Source organism: Clytia hemisphaerica, unplaced genomic scaffold, assembly GCF_902728285.1.
Source record: "Clytia hemisphaerica strain Z4C2 unplaced genomic scaffold, Clytia hemisphaerica genome assembly, whole genome shotgun sequence".
Classification (NCBI taxonomy): domain Eukaryota; kingdom Metazoa; phylum Cnidaria; class Hydrozoa; order Leptothecata; family Clytiidae; genus Clytia; species Clytia hemisphaerica.
In genome coordinates, this window is record NW_027104594.1 from 2,291,653 (window position 1) to 2,311,936 (window position 20,284).

Genomic DNA, 20,284 nt, shown 5'->3' on the forward strand with positions numbered 1-20,284 from the left:
TTGTTATACTTCAGTGACAAATTTGGTATTTTTATTCTAATTAAAGGCATTTTAGATTGTTTTACATTATATGTAAATGTAGTGTTATTAAAAGTTGGTTGTCATTCATCAAGTTTATTTTTTCTCGTTTTGTGGCTTACCAAATATTGATTCTGTGGTGTCTTATTACTGTACGTTCTATCTCATTTTTTTTCTAGTCAGAAATATTGCATGATTAATAGATGTGTTATTGTTGTTGGTAAAGCAAAGATTTGTAAACTTGAGCTCTTATTTAATTGATAATAAGTAGAAATATGACTAAATGCAGCTAAATGGTACAATCTTTTAAGACTAAAACTCCAACTTTGCTTATTTCTTAGATGATAAAAATGAAATGATGCATCATGAGTGAATTTGTTGAAGATGATGACAATGATAAAGTCAGAGCTGCTATAGTTGCCCGATATGAACGTGGTCCTGAAGGCCCCATTGAACCCTGGGAAGATGCTAGTTTTATTGTTTATCAAGTGTGTGACCGATATGGGTTTCTTCACAAGAACCCTCTCCCTCAATATGAAAAAGATGAAAAGGTGATGGAATTGGAGAGAGAACGAGCCAAAAAATGGCTGAAAATGATTGCTGGATGGGAGACATATTTTATTGATAATAAAGTCTCTGAAAAGCTCCGGAGACGTGTTTATAAAGGAATACCTGATAGCATAAGAGGTAGTGCCTGGAAAATGATGTTGAACATTGATCATGTGGCAAAAGCAGGCGTCTATACACGTTTTAAGAATATCGCCTTAGAAAATAGTCCTGATATTCGACAAATTGATTTAGATGTCAATAGGACTTACAGGGACCACATAATGTTCAGGGACAGGTTCTCGATAAAACAGCAAGCATTGTTTAATGTTTTAGCTGCATATTCTCTTTACAACACTGATGTAGGTTACTGCCAAGGAATGAGTGGTATAACTGCATTATTGTTGATGTACATGAACGAAGAAGATGCTTTTTGGGCTCTTTCAGAACTTTTGAATGATAAGAAACATGCTATGCATGGATTGTTTATACCTGGATTTCCAAAGTTATTGAGGTTACAAGATCATCATGATAAAATTTTGAAGAAGTTTTTACCAAAGATATACAAGCATCTTGATCGTGAAGGTGTCAATACAAGTTTGTATACGTTGAAATGGTTTATGCAATGTTTTCTGGATCGATTACCGTTTTCATTAGTGCTTAGATTGTATGATGTTTTTATATTGGAGGGTGATCGCATTTTAACTGCTATGGCTTACCATATTTTAAAGATGTTTCGAAAGCAAATATTGAAGATGGATTTAGAGGGTATTGCTCCTTTGTTACAAGAAGATGTACCTGGATATAATTTTGATAACGATGAAATAATGGAATCACTCCAAGAAACTATAGCTGAATTAAAACGTGGAAAACTTGATAAAGCCCCTCCACCTACTGAGGCTGAACAACCAAGCAAGCCACTAGGTACGTTACCTCAGCGCAATTCGTACATCACTGCATCTAAAAGGGCTAGAAGTATAGGTGATCGTAAAAGCACAATCGAAGTCCCAATGGGTCGCCCTCCCTCGCCAACACCTTCAGATAAGAATCACGCAAATGGAAACACCTCACCTGAGCAAATTGAATACAAAGGGCTTGTTATTAAACAGCCGAAAACACATGTGATCACACAACCAGCACCTAATCACTATGATCGCAAGGGGAGCTCTCCTCAACCTCTACCTTCCTATTCAGAGTTTATTGAAAAGAAAAATCAGCTGCAAAACCAAATATCAGGACATTCAGACACTTCATCGTTTGGTCAAAGGAGTCCACCCTTACGTTCGGTTCCTCCGCCAGCAAGTTCTCCATTTTCACCACCAGCAGGTTCACCCTCTCGTAATAGTCCAATTCTTGTAAGAAGCTCCATGAAAGTTGATAAGAAGTCCAAAAAAGGTAAAAAAGAAAATGACAGTAAGTTTTATGTGGAAGACACTGTTGATTTCCATTCAAGCTATAGCATCAGTTCTTCCAACTTTAGCGAGCAAATGTATCGCGGCCCAAGCCCTACCTCACCGACTATATGGTCTGCAGAGGTGCAAAGCTCTCGTGGATACACAACATCAGTATCATCATCTGAAGACCAACGATCACCAAGACCAAATGGTTATTCAGGCCCTAAAATGCCCCCTCGAGATTATGATGACGATGACGAGGAATTGCATCATTCAAATTCGAGAAAAATTAAAAACAGGAAAGGTACAACTCATAGAGTTTTGAATAGTGATGGTTTGAGACCTAACGAGGCTGCAAATGAGACACGATTATAATAGTATTATTTTTGGACTTTATATATTTTTTGAAAAGAGAAATTAGGGAGCCACTTTAAGATTAGACTTAAGCTTAACATTAGGAAGTTTGTACCCATACCAAAGATTCTATGAATACTTTTTGCTTTTGTTCTTTCTTAAAAAACTTAAACCTGTATCCTACTTGACTGAAGCTTTGATGATTTGATAAAGTGTTTTTATTATTTTTTTGGTCTATTTTTTTTAGATAAAGCACTTCTGATCAAACCTCAATAGACCCCATTTTAACTTCGTTACATATGTATGTTATTATATAATAAGTAATTTTATTATGTTGACGTAAATGATTGCTTTACCAGTAAGCTGAGCATTTGATATTGAAACTTGAAATTCGCTGTTACTACCAAAAGCTGTTTTTATCGACGTTCTGACCAAAATTTGTGGAAGAATTGAGTTTTGTTTTCATTTTGAGAAAATGCAAATGGCCGTTTTGTACAAATACTTTAGATATTTTCTAGTTTTCATATAATAAGGATATTATTAGCGATAATATTATGAATAATTTCTTATGTAAATAAATTAATTTCGAGATTCTTGAGTATTTTCCAACATTATTATTATTATTATGTAACTGTTTATATTTTCCCTTGATCATTATATTTTTTTGTTGTTATGCTTAAGTTCACTTTTTCAAATCTTTTGTTGAACATTTTAGGGATTACATTTGATTTTGAAGAAAGGTGGTATCAGGGAATAATGTTCTCTTTTGTTTTCATCTTGATAAGATGGAAAGTATACATTTGGCTGTGAAATTTATCTTCTTTTTTTTTTGCACAAAAAGAGGGCGAGAGGGAGAATGAATTCGAGAATTTGGAGGCAGATGTCTTAGTTTTTTCTTCGTTTTCTTTCGAAATGTATTTCTGTGGAATGGACGGTAGTCTATTTATAACAAACATGGTATTTTTCTTTTATTCTTTAATCTAAGTTTCAATATCATCGGTAAATTTTAAAAACCAACTGTCAACTTTCTCGTTTTCGTATCAAACTATTTGTCTCATAGTAATGTTTACACATTATGTAATTGGATCTCATCCAACTCTCTATAATGAAATACGTGCAGAAACAAGCAATTAATCGACTACAACTCAAGCATTGACAAAATTGACATCATAAATCATTTTATAACCGTCCTCTCTTTTTTTGCATTGTAAGCTAGAAAGACATTCTCGAAATTACCTATCATAAAAGTTGAGCTTATGGTTTTTTGCAGCATAATGACTGTTAAGAGAGCGAAGATGCTATCATTTTTGTTATATCGTCTTATCTATACGAATGTTTGTGGATTGAATTTGATGTGGTTTTGTCTTTTATACATTTTATTATTATTTTATACTTTTTTCAGCCTCAGTATTGAATTTGTGATGTCATTTTGATTTTGCTAACAAACTTAGTGGAGGAGCGGATTAGATTCGGGATTAAATCAAAAGATTTGATTCCTTTCAAAATAAAAGATGGTTAACCCCAAATTCTCTTGACACCCTATATCAAATGATTATTATAAATTTTTTTGATAATTCTCTCTTCTTTTTTAGTTCTCTTCAAACTCAATTCAAAATCTTTTTAAAATCTTTTCAAAAAACGTTTTAAGATTTCCTTATCAACCACATACTTGAGTTAAAGAATTCCAAAAATGTGCGGACTGCTCATTTCGTTATCAACCAGGGTATTAGTGGTTCCTGATAACTCTTTATACTCTAAAACCAAAATATGACGATAAGAAAATAGTTTTCTCTATAAAAATTCAAAAGATTTATTGTTATAGCGATTTTTAACTATTTATTACACTTCAAACTCCGAAAATAGCGGTCTTTCTCATCCGTAGACCCTTAGAGTTTCAATTTAAAGTGATGACCTGGATTTACGATCTTCATCTTATATCCATTTTCTTTTGTTTATTTATTCTTAGAGACTTAAATAATTGAAATATAAAAAAATAATAAACAAAAATGTCGATGAAAAAGGGTTTATTAGACGAGGAAGAATCGCCTTCACACGAATTGACCGCTATCCATCTGGATGAAGTTTCAGAAGACACACGATTGAGTCCAAACAAACATGCAAGCGAGGCTGATAGAACGTTCTTTCATGGTCTACCCAGCCAGGTTGTGAGGACAAGCAGGGGTATGTACGATAATATTTGATACCTCTTTTTTAGTATGTTATAATGAATCTTTACAAGTTTGATTTATCAATATCCAAAGAAACTTTTGCATCTTTTGCTATTGCCCCAAAGTCATGACTTCATTTAATCTTAGTTTATCCATGAGACCCCATGATATTTTGGGGTGTTTGTCTTTTCAGAGGAAATCGTTACAAGACCTCTTATCATCTAGCAAAATCTTTTTATCTGGTCTGTCAATCTCGGTCTTTCTTTTATTTTGAAATATTGATAACTCATTCATTCCCTCCACTCATCAGGGGATATCCATGTTATGATACAAGGCGATACATCAAAGAAACGTACAGCAATCGTCACACTACATGACATTGGTCAAAACCACATCAGTGGGTTCCAGTCCATCTTCAGTTTTCATCAGTTCCGACCATTGTTGGATAACTTCACAGTGTATCATCTTAACTTCCCAGGGCAACAAGAAAATGCACAAGAGCTGCCACAGGTTCATGTTTTTCCAACTTTTGTTTTAAAAAAATATTCTACCTAAAGTCTGTCCAGATATAATTGGCAGTGGAAACAAGAATGCCTGTAACTTTTGATAGTCAAATATAATTATGGAAATTTTTTTTGCTTGTTTCAGAGAATCAAAAGCGCTATATTTGAATGTATTTTTGGTTGAAAAATTCGCGATTTTTAGCGGTTTAATTTGCGATTGTAAAAATTAAGCTTTTTTTCTACTTATGCTATAACGTTAATTTTTACACCAGTGGTAGTTCAACCTTAGGTTAAGAAGTTTGTTAAATTTCAAGGCAAACAGAAAAGTCTTTCGGAAGATATGGGACCCGAAATACCCCTTGGTAGCACTTTTCTGTGAAATATCAAATCTCCAACTTATTACTAAAAACGGGGGTAGTGATATGATTGATGAAATAGTTTTTCGATCATAACACATTTTACAATCTCTTTAATGACCTCATAGCCAAACTGTGTTTAGTGTTTTGGGAATTAGCAAAGTTCTTTAATGACTTAGAAATAACAAAGGCAATATAAGTTCATGCTTATCCTTTCAATAAAAACAATTATACTGTATGATTTCACTTCGTTTCGAAATACTTTAGCCGTACAAACTTTCGCGAGCAGAAACTTTCGCGAGGACGAAAAATCGCGAAATTCACGACATTTACTTTCGCGAATTTAACGGGAAAATATTTTGCGCGAGCATAAACTTTCGCGAATCAAGACGTAAAATTGAGAATTTTCACATAAAACAATGGTTTAGAGGGACAAATACTTCTTGGATTGGCTTGAAACATTTGTCCTTTGACTTATTAGTCTTTTAGCAGGCAAAAAAGTACCATAAAAGTTACATTTTATTCAAATTTTGAAGTTTTACAGATTTTCTATTTTCTCAAGAATTTTTCGCGAGCATAAACTTTCGCGAATGGCCCTACCTAGAATTTTTAAATACATTTACTTTCGCGAAAAGGGCCAAAATTCGCGAAAATCGCGAAAGTTTCTGCTCGCGAAAGTTTGTACGCCTAAAGTAATCAATGATACCAATAATACCAATGCACCAACACTTAACATTTTCCAACTTTTAATTGCACTATTCAAAAAAGATAACATAACCCCCGTTTTTAGTAATAAGTTGGAGATTTGATATTTCACAGAAAAGTGCTACCAAGGGGTATTTCGGGTCCTATATCTTCCGAAGGACTTTTCTGTTTGCCTTGAAATTTAACAAACTTCTTAACCTAAGGTTGAACTACCACTGGTGTAAAAATGAACGTTATAGCATAAGTAGAAAAAAAGCTCAATTTTTACAATCGCAAATTAAACCGCTAAAAATCGCGAATTTTTCAACCAAAAATACATTCAAATATAGCGCTTTTGATTCTCTAAAACAAGCAAAAAAAATTTCCATAATAATATTTGACTATCAAAAGTTACAGGCATTCTTGTTTCCACTGCCAATTATATCTGGACAGACTTTAGTAGTTATGAGCCATTTGCAACTAAAATACAAGAAGTATTTTTTGTGTGTTCCCTAGATTTTTTAATATTTGAATACCCGGAAGATTCACAACGAGTTAAAATGTTTTTCAGCATTTAACGAGCTTTTTTCCAACTGATAATTTATATAACTAGCCGGTACCCGGCGTCGCACGCCGGTTAAGCTGTAGCTGAACGCAATAAAAGTCCTTTGGATGTAGACGAATTTTTTGTTTAAGTCAAAAGTTATCAGGAAGAGAATCGTTTACTGTACCAGTGTCGTCTGAAACAACTCTGAATATGCCGTCCAGTTGAAATGACAATTCTTCAGGAAAAAGTGGGAAAGTCACAAAGAATAGTGCAACTCTTTGTTTTTATCAGATTGAAAAAATAAGACAATTCTAAGTTGCTTTTTTAAACCCTTGTCATAACTGGCTGCGTTTAGACCAGCCTGGCATTTTGTAAATTGTTCGGTTTGTCAAATGCCTAATGATGCCAGCGTGTTGGCATTTCGTTGGCATTTGAAATGCCATTTTGAGCAAAGGAATCCCCTTTTCTGGCATTTCAAATCAAACAAAGAAACCAAAACAAAGAGAAAAAATGACATTTTTGATTTTTTAAAGTATTTGCACGTTTTTTATTCAGTTCTTTCTATAGATTGTAAAATTTGCAACATTTGCCATAGCCTAGCCCTACGGCAAAAAGTTTCAGTCTTAATGACTGCAGTTTTTGAAAGATTCCATGCTTTTCATTGTTTGATCTGTCAAAGTTGAACTTGAGGGAATCACCTTTTCAGTAAATGCCATGACCGAAAATACAATGGAAAAGCTATTAAAATCGAATCCCTCATGAGCAAATGCCAAACTACAAATGCCAGTTGGTCTAAACGCAGCCAATTTTCAAATTTAAACATGTAAAATGACGTACACACTTTTTGACAGTAACGACGACTTGAATGTTTTTATATGAAGAAAGAGGTTGACTAATTTTCTCTTTTTGCTTTTTATCGCCTTTTGAATGCTGTCGTTGTTTGGTTTGGATCGTGTTCAAAAAAGAATGACAAAATGAAAATTCCCAAAAAACTATAGTTTTGAGAAAATTGACATACATTAACGAAAAATGGGTTTGATCTTGTAAAGTTTTAGGGGAGGATTCTTTACCCTTTCACTAAGCTGCCTGAACCAAAACTTTTCCAAAATGTGAATTATTGGGGCTAAAAATGACTCTTTTGTATGTTTATGGAAAGTTAGCCTCATTCTTACACAAAAGCGACTATCACCAAAAGATCTATGAATTTAAGCTGAAGATGCCCCATAGTATTGCCCAGTATAATTATGTGAAACAATTTTTGACCAAAAGTGTGAAATATTGTGGTGTCTTTGAAGTAAACTTAAAAATAGTTACAAAACTGTCTTAACTGATAAAAACTAAAATAGTTGTGAAAATATTATGTAAAATAGTTGTGAAAATATTATGTTTCTTGAAAGGTTATGAGGTAAGATATCAATAAACTCGAATTGAAACAAAAAACGTGAAAAATTGTGGTTAAAATCCACTTTAAGGGTAAATTACCCTACTTTTTGAAACTAAGCCACATCACTTCACACATCAATCACAATAACAAAAACTTAGTAGAGGGATACTAAGAAGCTGTACAAAACACATCATTGTAATTTCATAGCAAGCTAGTAGTTGTTTTGGGATTTTATGCGGCTTCATATACGACCCTTCTTTTCAGACCTGTCAAATTATTAGCCACACTTGTGCACATTTAATTTGAGAAACAATATTCTCAAGAACTGAGAAGAATAGAACAAAAGCTATCTGTTGATATATTATAACACAGTTGTTGTGTAGAATATGGGTTAAAATGTGGCTAAAGTACTCGAACTCTCTATTATCTAAAATTATCCAAAATTAGTAAAAAATCGCTAAAAATATAACATAAATAAGATGACGCTATGATTTACTATTAAAACAAGTTTAAAAGACAAGAAATTTGTCATATAAAGTATTTTTAAACCTTCCACAATTAAACAAACTCAATTAAAAAGTCTTGATAGTCATTTTGAGGGAAAAAATGTGGCTAAATTCTTGCCAAAGACCTCAATGATTAAACAGCGGCATCCTGAAATAAAAACAAAAAAAATATCAGAAATTATTAGGAATAGAAATTGTCTTTTAAAATGATTTTAAAAAATCATATCACTAGAATAAAAATAAAGTGAAAAAGTGTGGCTAAAGCTGAAAATTCTGAAAATTCTACAATTCTTTCTACTCAATACCTTTTGCTGAGAAAATTAAATTGTCAAACTGAATGGTAATTACAGAATTACGTTAATGAGAATATACTCTCCTATGAACAAATAATTATATGTGAATCAAAGTAGCCACTTAAATTCACAAAATGGAATAAGAATTTACTTCCTAAAATCCTTTGACAAAACATAAAACAAAAGTTTCTAAAAGTACAGTCCGCATAGTAATGTTTCCAATTCTAAACTAATAGATGCCTTCAAACTGCTTGTAAGAATATTAATTTAGCCACACTTAATCACTTTTATTAAAATAAATTGTGTGCATTGCTGCAAAAATGTTATGTGATTCTTATTTGGTTTTAATTGAACCTTTAAGCTGGTAAGATTCTGGAAGAAATTGTGGTTTTTATTGAAAAACATCATTTTTGATGAAAAACCACACATTTTCACTAAGGTTTATAGGTAGAGAGAATATATTTGCAGTCACGTTAAAGTAGCCACCTACATTCACAAAATATGATAAGAATTTACTTTCTCACAATCCCTTGACAAACCAAGGTTTCTAAAAGTAAAGTCAGGATAATAATGTTTCCAATTTTAAAGAAATATGTAGCTTGTAAAAATATGTTAAATTAGCCACATATAATCACTTTTAACACCATGAATACAGTTGATTTAATATGTAAAAAAATGTTAGATCCTATATGTGCAAAAATTAACATTTAGCTCTGGCAGGATTCTGGGAAATATAGTGGTTTTTGTTAAAAACACCTGTTTATCATAGAAAACCACATTTTATCACTTTCTTTCCAGAGATGTGAGAAGGTGTATCGCATAAAATTTGAGTAGCCACTGAACTTCACTAAATCCATACAAAAAATAAATTTTTAACTGCTCTGATGGTTGATAAATTTAGTTTTTAAAACTTAATGTAAAACACAATAAGCTAATATTTACTTACCAAAGACAATGTCTTTAAAGCCACAAAATTTCACATTTTGGGTTAAATTTTGATCAAATATCATAGTTCTATATCTGAAATAACTGTTTTCCAATAATTCCCGCTTAATTTCACATTATCCTTTAAGTAAAACATGCTTTTTGTCAAAGGATAATTTTTTTCAAAAATAAACCACAAATACTCACAAATTTAATGACTTGAGCCACATTTCTTCACAGATATGGTTTCTTCAGTCCTTTACCAGGGTATCCCCGAAATCTTGACTTGCTTCCTTCATCCGTAAAGAAGTTATATGGCTTTCAAGTGAGCTTTGCATGGTTAGCCGCAGTGAAAATTAGCCGCATTTTTTCACACAGTTCAAACGCTTTTTAAACACCGCTTAATTACACTACAGACTTCGTTCTTTTCGGAACAAAAAATTTAGTATATTCCTCTTTTGGGATTTTTTTCTTTTTTTGATAGCCACAATTTATCACAAATCATAGCTGTTTGAAATTTATCAACAAAAAATAACAAAAATGTCATTCTTTTTTGAACACGATCTTTGACAAACTTTTTGACTGTTATGTTTTGATTTACATTTGAATTATTCTTTTCTATAAAAGGAATTTGTTTTGAAAAGAATTCGAATGTCATTAATAAATACGATCGTTAATTACATTCGAAAAGAATTTAAACAAAAGAAAAGAGAAAAACAAAAAACGGGCATGCCTAGGCAGAAATTGAAATTACTAAATGTAGACGGGCCTTAAATTTCAAAACAAAGGCTGAATAAAGTCTAAACCAGGCTCTATCCGATCTGTCAATCAAAACAAACTTACCGAGAACAAAACATTGCTTGCGAAATCGAAAGTGACACACAGACAGAAAACAAAATGACATACGCGTTATACTATTAATATATAGATAATCTCTTTATCGTAATCCCTTTTTTTAACAGTGGAAATTATAAGGTCCTGTGGGCTAATACACCTAAAGAATTAAGAACTGTTCCTTAAAAATAACAAGGTTTTAGATTGTGCTATCTTGGTAGGTCTACAATGTCATCTCGAACAACTAATAACAGCCTAGTATGCACAATTTCGCTTGAACACTTCAATAAAACAGTTTACTTATTTCACAGGATTACGCATACCCTACCATGGATGAAATGACCGGAATGGTGGAAGAGGTTCTCAAATATTTCAACTTGACGAACACCATATGTTTTGGTATCGGTGCTGGAGCAAATGTGTTCGTTCGTCTTGGATTGATGGACCCTCGCCATGTGGAATGCTGTATTTTAGTCAACGCTACTTGCACTTCTTCCTCGTGGTCCGAATGGGGTTATGAAAAAGTATGCTTTGAGAAGATTTTTCAACAAACTAAAATGACCAATGTTTTGTAGTGGAAGATTACCAAAAATTCTCAGAGCTGCTACTATTCTTAGACACAGCACAATCATTTTCAAGCTTAAATATCTACCATTTTGAAATACAAGCTCTTTTTACTTTATAAAGGAAACTCGTTTGGAGATCTATTACAGGCTTTATTTTAGGTATTTATTTTATCCGAAGTATGACAATATCCCAAACAGATGTCGATCTCCCAATAAGCCTAATACTTAACTTTATTACCTTTGCAGATGTCCAGCCATTACCTGAAAACGAAAGGAATGACGCAATTCTGCGAAGATTTCCTACTGAGCCACTATTTCGGAAAAGTCGACGAGACAACCAACACAGATCTATTATCCATTGTTCGAGACAATCTCCGTGCCATCAAATATCCACGAAATCTCGCCATGTTCATGGAGTCTTACTCCAAGCGTCCAAACATTAAAATCACTCGACCGGTCATCGGAGATAAAACCATTAATACCATGAAATGCGGAACCCTAATTATCACCGGTGCGAACTCACCTGCAGTTGACGACACGGTGAATCTGAATTCTAAACTAGACCCTGCTAAAACGACTTGGATGAAGATCACCGACGCCACTAGTCTAGTGTTGGACGAACAACCCACGAACGTCACCAATGCTATCGTTCTTTTCCTACAAGGCTATGGACACGGTATGAATTTTCAGTCCTTTTCAGTTATAATCCAGTGCCTTTTTGATTGTGCTTTACCATAGTTTTACCATATGTCTTAGTGCCTTTGTCTCTTTGACAAGTAACGTGTATAATATGAATCGAGACTCTCTTTACTACGTTAGAATAATGCTATTCAAAGATTCGCACTAAGTGTGTAACTAGAGAGCATCTTTTTCACTTATAAGACGTTTCAAATTTCTCGACTACTTAGCCTTCCCTGTGTGTGCTTAAGACCACATTTTTGTCATAAAAAAAATGGAACGTAGATGTATAGTTGCTTGCTTTTCCAGCTGCTGCATATTTTCCTCTAAGAGTACTGTGCAATGCCTGACTGTGACAAAACATAAGTAGGGCTTATTTTTTTGTGTTACACCAATTTGGTATTTACAAATTGCTTTAAATTGTATTACACTTCTTAACCTTATTCAAAATGATATGTTTTTCTTATTTTAGCAATGAAAACAAGACCTCCAACTTTATCTTTCACTCGTCAAGAAGAGATACAAGGACCTCCAGCTATCTGCTGAATAAAACAACACACAAGCACAGAGAGAAAGAAGATGCGTAGAAGCTAAGGAAAGTAATCCTAAAAAGTCTCTCGTCGCAAAACAACAACCAGCCACGTTGCGTGTGGATAAATGCTTATTTATTTTCGAATGCGACAAAATACGACTTATTATTGGCAAAGTGATTTGTCTTTTAACCTAAATGCAATAGATGGTATATATTTAAGATAGTAAAAAAATGTGTTAAACTTTACTAATTTTGCTTGCAAATAGAAGTTCAGCCTCCAATGGGTAGTCAATGGTTTGTCCGCCAGATCTTGTCTGTCAGATGGTTTTCTTTCATTCTCATTTCCAGAGGTTTTTTGTTTGCAAGCATTGTTTATTGTTTACTATAGTCTTGTTTAGTTCAGAGGTGTATAATGTTTAGTTTATGTATCTAGATTTTTTTTAATTTTCACTTTAATTTCGACATGATGACATCGAGGTCTTTATTTTGACCATAATCAATTCAACTTAGGGATAGATTTTGTTCTACTCAAGCTAATTCGATGGAAGGATTTTCTTTTATGTTCGTTCTTCCTTCCATCATAAAAAATTGCTAAAAAGATTGCAATATATTTATTTTTTAATATGAAACTTCTGTAAAAAAAATAATATTTTGAATGGAATAGAAAGTCAAAACTTAATTTTTTCAGATTTACATGCCATAATATTTTAAATTACCAACTACATAATTATGGGCTTATAGTTTTATCTTTTAAATTTAACCTTTTCTAGCATGCTTTGTTTTTTCAGTAGTTAAAATGCAAATCTTCAAAGTCACTTTTTTCCATGATGTTATCAAAAGAGGCTTGGTGTACACTCGGCAACGATGTTACAGCTCTGTGCACAATGGACAAACATCAGCTTTAACAAGTTGTGAAGAACTGCATGAGAAATTACAAAATAAAGAATGGCATAAAAAATTGAGGATTTTGGATGCACGGTGTAACGTGGAACCTTTGGATTACCAAGCTATGCACATGAAGAATAGGATTCAAGGTTTGTGAAAAATCAATTCAAAAGCTCTCTCTAATTTGTTTTAGAATGGTTGTATTATTTCTAAAGCTATCCCAAAATTTTGCGGCATTTTCATATTATAATGAAAAGTTTGTTTGCATTCTATACGGTGATTATGTTAGCGAAAACTGATATTATCTCATACTTGATATCAGCGGCCTTATGCTTCAAACGGAACAGGAATGAAGCCTTTCGTAAACTGTTTAATTTTTGGTCAAAAGAGGCTCAACAAAACGTGAATGTAATTTCCTTGCTTTTTATTTATACAGGTTCCAAGTTTTTCTCGTTCACTGAAAGTTCTGATAAAACTTCCAATTATCCAATCATGATGCCTACATCACGTGACTTCTCTGCTTACGTCACCAGTCTGGGAATCTCCAATCAACACCACGTGATCGTTTACGATGACGATGATTCACTGGGTGCTTTCTTCTCACCAAGAGTGTGGTGGATGTTTCGTGCATTTGGACATGAAAACATTTCCATCTTAGATGGTGGTTTTGGTAAATGGCGTGTAGACGGATATCCAACAGTTTCTGGTGATTACACGATGGAAGAAGATTTGGCGTGTAAGTTTCGTTTCAACATTCTCTTACACAGCACCGCAATCACCGTCGAAATATATTTACAATTTTGGGTATTTTAACAATTTTCAGAATTTAAAGCCGGGCGAGAATTAGCATTTCAGTACTTCTTTGTTTCATTGAATTTTTCTATTCGGGTGGGGAAGAGTGGTAGCCACTTTCCTGGCTATATTTATATTCTCATCCTTATTGGAACGTTTTTAAGCTTTTAGATCTCGAGTCTCAAGTATAACTATACTTTTAAACTGTACTTTATAAAACACTCAAAATTCACTCGGAGTACACTTTGGCACTTTGGCACTAAAGGGGATTGCCTTTAGTGCCAGATATTACGGCAGTGATTGTACATAGAAGAAGCTGCTCTATTTTTCCTAAACAGCTACCTTAGACCACAGTAAAAAACAGCTGCTAATACAGATGTCAGCTAATTACACTGATCATTTTCCAGGTGACTGCAATGTGATGGCTCTTTTTTCGTTTTAGCACCAGACCAACCTTTCAAAGCAATTCAAGAACCAAAACATTACGTCACTTTTGAACAGATGAAAAGAGACGTCGAATCTGAAAATCCGACACAACTAGTTGACACCCGTCTTCTCGACGAATTCTCTGCCGGACATATTCCAGGAGCCAAGATGACCCCTTTCACTGATTTTTTCAACAAAGATAAAACAATGAAAAGCAAAGAGGATTTAGTTGAATTTTTCCGGTCCAGCAAAGTGGATATTGATTCAGATATTATTTCAACATGCCAGATTGGAGTGACAGCTGCTTTAGCTGCGCATGCTCTGTTTCAAGCAAGAGGGAAAGAAATTCCTGTTTACGATGGCTCGTTTGCTGAATGGTTGGAACGAGCTCCTGAACTTGTATCACGTGATTGATTCCAACCAATCAATTTTCGATTGTCTAACACAGTAAAGGGAATTTTGTGTTCGTCAAACTTTTTGCTTTTGATGAAATGGGGGAAATCATTACACGTTCACGGGGAAGGGACTTTAAGGGTCTTAGACATGGCGGATTTTGTAATGTATAGTCTTTTGGACTAAGTGTTCCGGTCGTTTGCTCTGGAGAATATATGAGATACCATTGCATGGATATATATTTTTATAACTTTCTATATTTTTACTTTTGTACCGAATCTATTATAGTATGGGGTAATCGATTTGTTTTTTTTTTCTAAATTTTTATTTTCTAAAATTTCACATGTAGTTTACACACTGGAAAATATATCGTAAGAGACAGGAATAGTTAAATGAAATACGTTTTTTTTTTTCCTTTTTCCGAAAACACATTCTACAAAAAATAAAATTCAAACTCTTTAAGAGCTTTTCATACAATTCACAAGGAAAATATATTGACTGTCTTACATCTTTCAACTCAAACTTGTATTTATTTTATTATTTTTAGAAAAATAAAAAATAAACAAAAGAAAAAGAAAAAGAATGATACCAACGAAAAGATATTTGGTAACATTCATCAAAAGAAGCTTGGTGTACACTCGGCAACGATGTTACAGCTCTGTGCACACTGGACAAACATCAGCTTTAACAAGTTGTGAAGAACTGCATGAGAAATTACAAAATAAAGAATGGCATAAAAAATTGAGGGTTTTGGATGCACGATGGGATCTAGATGATCGTGATTATCGTGCAATGCATCTCGGGAATCGTATCCCAGCTTCAAAGTTCTTCTCTTTTGATGAATGTCGTGATTTAGACACACCTTTTGATCGAATGTTACCAACATCAGCAAATTTTTCTGCATATGTCAGCAATTTAGGGATTTCGAACCAACACCACGTGGTCGTTTATGATGATAATGAAAAAGTTGGTGCATATTCGTCGCCAAGGGTGTGGTGGATGTTTCGTGCATTTGGACATGACAACATTTCCATCTTAGATGGTGGTTTTGGTAAATGGCGTTTAGACGGATATCCAACAGTTTCTGGCGAATATACGAAAGATGAAATTTTGCCGAGTAAGTAGTTTTGACCTTTATGGTTCATGAAATTAATTTTTTGTTTCAATTTTACTATTTAGTTAATGAAATTATTTTAAAAGTTTTACTGGACATTTTGATAAGGATAGAGAAGGCCTTTCTAATTTGTTAGCTTTTACACACAAAAAATGGCAGATTGAATTAGATTGCCTTTTAATTGCTGTGTTGAAGCGATATATTTGTACCGTGAAAAGCACAGGTCGAAATCATATACCATGACAACCATCCAAGATCTTGGATGGAGTTCAAAGTTGATATTTCTATTCCCGTCGTTGAAAACACAACTCAAAAATATCATCAATGCTTTTTAAAAAGAGTCAGTGATAGAGAATCAGAAATAAAGTCCGTCTATTTTTTCGATTCAATTAAAGTGACATTTCCATAATTAAAAGTAGTAATTACTGTTATACATTTGGGGATTATGTAAAAGATCTCTTTTGAAAGAAACTCATTTCAATTACACTCGGAGGTTTCTGGAGAATTCATAAATAGTAAACTGCATACTGATACAGTCTGCTTGACATTTACAATAAGGTAATATTTACACTTCATCTTTGATTCAGTGATTAGATTGACACATGCGCGATAAAATTTCTCTTATTGGTCTTCAGAGGTTGAAATATTCTAAATCTCTGATACTCAGGGTAATATATTTGCATCTTACCACCAATCTTACGTTTTTCATTTTCAGCTCCAAAACAACCTTTCATTTCTTTGAAACAACCAAAACACGTGATGCATTTCGAAGCGGTCAAAGTGAACGCCTTAGCGGAGCACCCAACCCAAGCATTAGACGCAAGAGGGAAAGCAAGATTTGTTGATGCTCGCATCCCTCAATCTCATTCTACACCTTACACTGAACTTTTTAATGAAAATAAAACTTTGAAGAGCAAAGAAGAATTGATTGAATATTTCAAACAAAAAGGAATTGATTTGAAAGAAGATATTTTTACTACTTGTGGTTCTGGTGTTACAGCAAGTATTTTAGCGCATGCGCTGTTCTATTCCTATGGTAAGAACGTTCCAGTTTACGATGGCTCGTTCTCGGAATGGAAAGTTCGAGCACCTGAACATATTGTCACTGATTGAAGCGCGGAAATTTTCTTTTACTGGGAAAGACTTCAGATTATTGAATTTTGGTTAATAGTCTCACTTTTTCACGTGATATTTACTGTGATATGATTGGGGAGTATTGAATGGACTTCTTAGTAGCCAATCACTAGTTCAACTGTTCTCGTTTTTGTCGTCGAGTTGACGGATAAAAATATTTGAAACATACTCAGCATTAATTTGTCTTTCAACTTGACCGGTATTTAAAACATTTCTTATACTCTTTTATTTTGAGATTTGGTCAGACATTTCGTCTGTCAGTCGGAACCGCTACATAGAAATGGCAACTATTGCCTTAACGGGAAATATTTCCCGAACGGGAAGGTGAAAATAACCCAAAAAGGAAACTGTTTCCAGATTGAAAATTTCATCACTTTTCTGTTTCCCGTTTTGGTCAAGAACTTTTCGTTGTTCCCGAACGGGAAGTTGAATTTTTGTAAACAAAGCAGATTTTTGTTTCCCGATCGAGAAGAAGTTTCCAAATAGGGAAGTTTTTAATTGGGAATGGGGAAAGTAGAATTAAGAAGCGATTACCCGGTGGATTTCTTAACTACCCGGTGAAAGGTATTTATTTACCCTCTTTTACAATAGGTATCAGTTATTTACCTTCCACGACCATTTCCGGAGTGCGAAGTTTTTCACCTTTCCCGTTAAGGCAATAGTTGCCATTTCTATGTAGTGGTTCCGACCTGTCTGTGAATTTAAAAAAAATTGATATGCTGCAAACACACGCTTTATGATTTGATATGATTTCTTCTTCTTCTAATCATTTGATTTATCAATCTTTTTTAACTTTCTTTAGTGAAGCAATTGTTTAAACGCATTGCACTATACCTAAATCGAGATGAGTATCCTGTTCGGATAGACAAACCAGCGGCGAACACTTCTGTCAATTCTTTATTCTGGGCGTCTAAATGACGCTCGGTCGTGCGTTTTTATTTGCATCCTCTCTTGTCGTTGTATACATATGTGTTGCGGTTTTCTTAGAGAAGCTGGAAGATGTCATTCAGGGTACCTGATTTTGTGCATGGGTAACAAAATGTTTAATTTAAAACGCGTGCTATGTATTAAAGAAAGCGACTCGAAATTTCTACTTTTATATCTGTTTTGATTTTATACTTTTTTTCCGGACACCCTGTATTGTTTCATGAAGCAATTAATATTGATTTATTTAAGTAATTATCTTGTGGAAAATTTTATATGATTTTGTAACGATTCAGACGATAGCAAAATCTCTACACACATTTTTAGCAAAAATTAGAACAAGAATTAAAATCATGAATGATAAAAGCATATACTTGATACTCTACTTTTTGGGTCCACCAAACCAAAAATTTCCGATTGCACGTGTTTTTTATAAGAACTTCAGAAAGTTTTGAAGCTTTCGGATGCTTTTAAAACCTTTTGACTTCTAAAGTATAAATTCCTTAAAGTGCTCTTTTTTCAACATTTTGTGAGTATTTTCGTCTAATTTCTAGAAGTATTACGGTCTCAAAATGTTCTTAAAGAGTTTGGCCGAAAATCTTATGTTGTTATATTCTCTGTATTACGAGTTGCAAACAGTCAATGTATCGATGATGTAGTCGGGAAATTCTTCATTTGAAAATTCACTATTTTTTAGTTTTCTTTCTCAACCCATGAAAACCCCTAAATTTACTGCTGAAACCAAAGAAGACCCCTTATTCAACATGGTAGGTCAAACGATATATATGCCCTACTTCTCCTGTGTCTCATTTACCCACTGGTTTGGCGATGCAGAGGTGCACGATCAACATTCCATAAAAATAATCAGTGAAACGCTCTGGGTAGGAATGCAGCCTTTTAGGGGATTGAATTTGTCGAGACATTCCTGCAAACAAAAACATATTAGCTCATTAAACATACGAAGCTTTTAAACTGTTGTAACGGTAAACAGACTCTGTTTAATAACTCTTGCAAGTCAATTTGGGAAATTTTTTGCTTGATTTTGAAAGTTTCACAGTACAGATAACAGTTCTTGTTGTGGAATGGTGGATAACGGTTTTGAAATAACTTAACATTAATAACGAAAAGCGCAAAGGTTTCATCTGGTGTTTGAAAGTTTTTTTTGTATCCATCCTTTGCTCATTTAACCGCGTGAAAGAAGGCATAAGCCAGTGCCCAGTTCTCAGCAGCTCGTATGTTTGAATGTTTCTTGCAAATCGTATGTGCAAAAGTGTCCAACGCTACGACTTTATAATTTGTTAAGGGAAAGGAGCGGCTGACCAAATTCAGTTGCAGAAGTAGGTTGGGGCACTAACAGTGTTTTTCCACCGGTGCTTGTCTTGTACAAAATCTTGCACCGGGACATACGTGGCTTACTTTTGTCAACCAAGTTCAGGGGGTACTGCCGGGGTACTAACCTGATTTTCAGGAAAATTTATCTATTGAATATATAATAGAGAGAGATACCTACCCCAACCCAAAATGTGGTACCAGTTACTAGCTTTTTTGAGATCTCGAAAATGAGATCACCACACAGCTACGGGTTAGTTACCCTGCAGCCATCTATTGTCAATTTAGTTTCATGAACATATAAACGACTGGACGTCTATCTTCTATTATGTCTTTGAAGCGAGCTTCGTTGCTGCCTGTATTTCAAAATTGGTATAAAAACCGACAATATTCCGTCACAATTTTATTTCTATGAATTACTTAGGTAAAAGGATTGATAGAGCTTGAATATTAATCGTAATTCACAAAATAATTATTCTCAATTTGTTCATATAAGTTTGCAATCGTTTTATTAAAATTTTTCAACGCTGAAGTGCAGAATTTCAACTCCGTGTATACTTTTGAATAATTTTTGTCACTCTAATAATTTTTTTAATGACTTGAAAAAAGTAGCTTGCCAAAGTTGAGAGCCTGTGTATCATAAGAATATCAAAACTTGAATGTGACACTCTCTAAAATTATTCGAAACTTTAAAGTCAAAATTTAGAAATATTAGTCGGAATTTTAACAAGCTGACGATGTTTTTGCCTCTGTTATCACTGTTATGATATAGATAAAAGACTTGACAAGAGTAGAACAACAGAGACTTTTGTTGAAGTTTTGAAGTTATTAGCAAAGTATTAAGAAGATGGACGTCCAGTCGTTTATATGTTCATGGTTTCTTGGACCTTTTCTATTTCGCTACATCCCATCGCCAAACGAGATGGAGTTTTTACAAGCTCTTATTTGATTTGGTTAGTCGTTAACCAGTATAAAACAATTTTGTTACTTTTTCTAAAGA

The 20,284-nt window shown here is 33.8% G+C and overlaps 3 protein-coding genes across 3 annotated transcripts; all 3 read left to right on the forward strand.

The window, feature by feature from the left end:
• Positions 1–324: 324 nt before the first annotated feature.
• LOC136823981 (USP6 N-terminal-like protein) lies at positions 325–3,340 on the forward strand. Its single transcript, XM_067080136.1, has one exon. The coding sequence runs from the start codon at positions 384–386 to the stop codon at positions 2,331–2,333; it is 1,950 nt and encodes a 649-aa protein (XP_066936237.1). The 5' UTR covers positions 325–383; the 3' UTR covers positions 2,334–3,340.
• Positions 3,341–4,254: 914 nt separating this feature from the next.
• On the forward strand, positions 4,255–12,966 carry LOC136823860 (protein NDRG3-like). The gene is made up of 5 exons (XM_067080018.1): positions 4,255–4,493; positions 4,791–4,990; positions 10,823–11,035; positions 11,324–11,753; positions 12,228–12,966. The coding sequence occupies exons 1-5, from the start codon at positions 4,319–4,321 to the stop codon at positions 12,299–12,301; spliced, it is 1,092 nt and encodes a 363-aa protein (XP_066936119.1). The 5' UTR covers positions 4,255–4,318; the 3' UTR covers positions 12,302–12,966.
• Positions 12,967–13,052: 86 nt separating this feature from the next.
• LOC136823890 (uncharacterized) lies at positions 13,053–17,111 on the forward strand. The gene is made up of 6 exons (XM_067080047.1): positions 13,053–13,321; positions 13,609–13,908; positions 14,407–14,802; positions 15,133–15,154; positions 15,353–15,900; positions 16,613–17,111. Exons 1-6 carry the CDS (start codon positions 13,084–13,086, stop codon positions 17,008–17,010), a joined length of 1,902 nt encoding a protein of 633 aa, XP_066936148.1. The 5' UTR covers positions 13,053–13,083; the 3' UTR covers positions 17,011–17,111.
• The last annotated feature ends 3,173 nt before the right edge of the window (positions 17,112–20,284 follow it).

Excerpts from the sequence above, each read along its gene's own strand:
- LOC136823981 (XM_067080136.1), top strand. The coding sequence starts at position 384 with ATGAGTGAATTTGTTGAAGATGATGACAATGATAAAGTCAGAGCTGCT.
- LOC136823860 (XM_067080018.1), top strand. The coding sequence starts at position 4,319 with ATGTCGATGAAAAAGGGTTTATTAGACGAGGAAGAATCGCCTTCACAC. Across the intron at positions 4,494-4,790 it reads GGTTGTGAGGACAAGCAGGG|GGGATATCCATGTTATGATA; the intron begins GTATGTACGATA and ends TCCACTCATCAG. Across the intron at positions 11,036-11,323 it reads CCGAATGGGGTTATGAAAAA|ATGTCCAGCCATTACCTGAA; the intron begins GTATGCTTTGAG and ends TTACCTTTGCAG.
- LOC136823890 (XM_067080047.1), top strand. The coding sequence starts at position 13,084 with ATGCAAATCTTCAAAGTCACTTTTTTCCATGATGTTATCAAAAGAGGC. Across the intron at positions 15,155-15,352 it reads TACACACTGGAAAATATATC|AAAAAGAAAAAGAATGATAC; the intron begins GTAAGAGACAGG and ends AATAAACAAAAG. Across the intron at positions 15,901-16,612 it reads GAAAGATGAAATTTTGCCGA|CTCCAAAACAACCTTTCATT; the intron begins GTAAGTAGTTTT and ends TTTCATTTTCAG.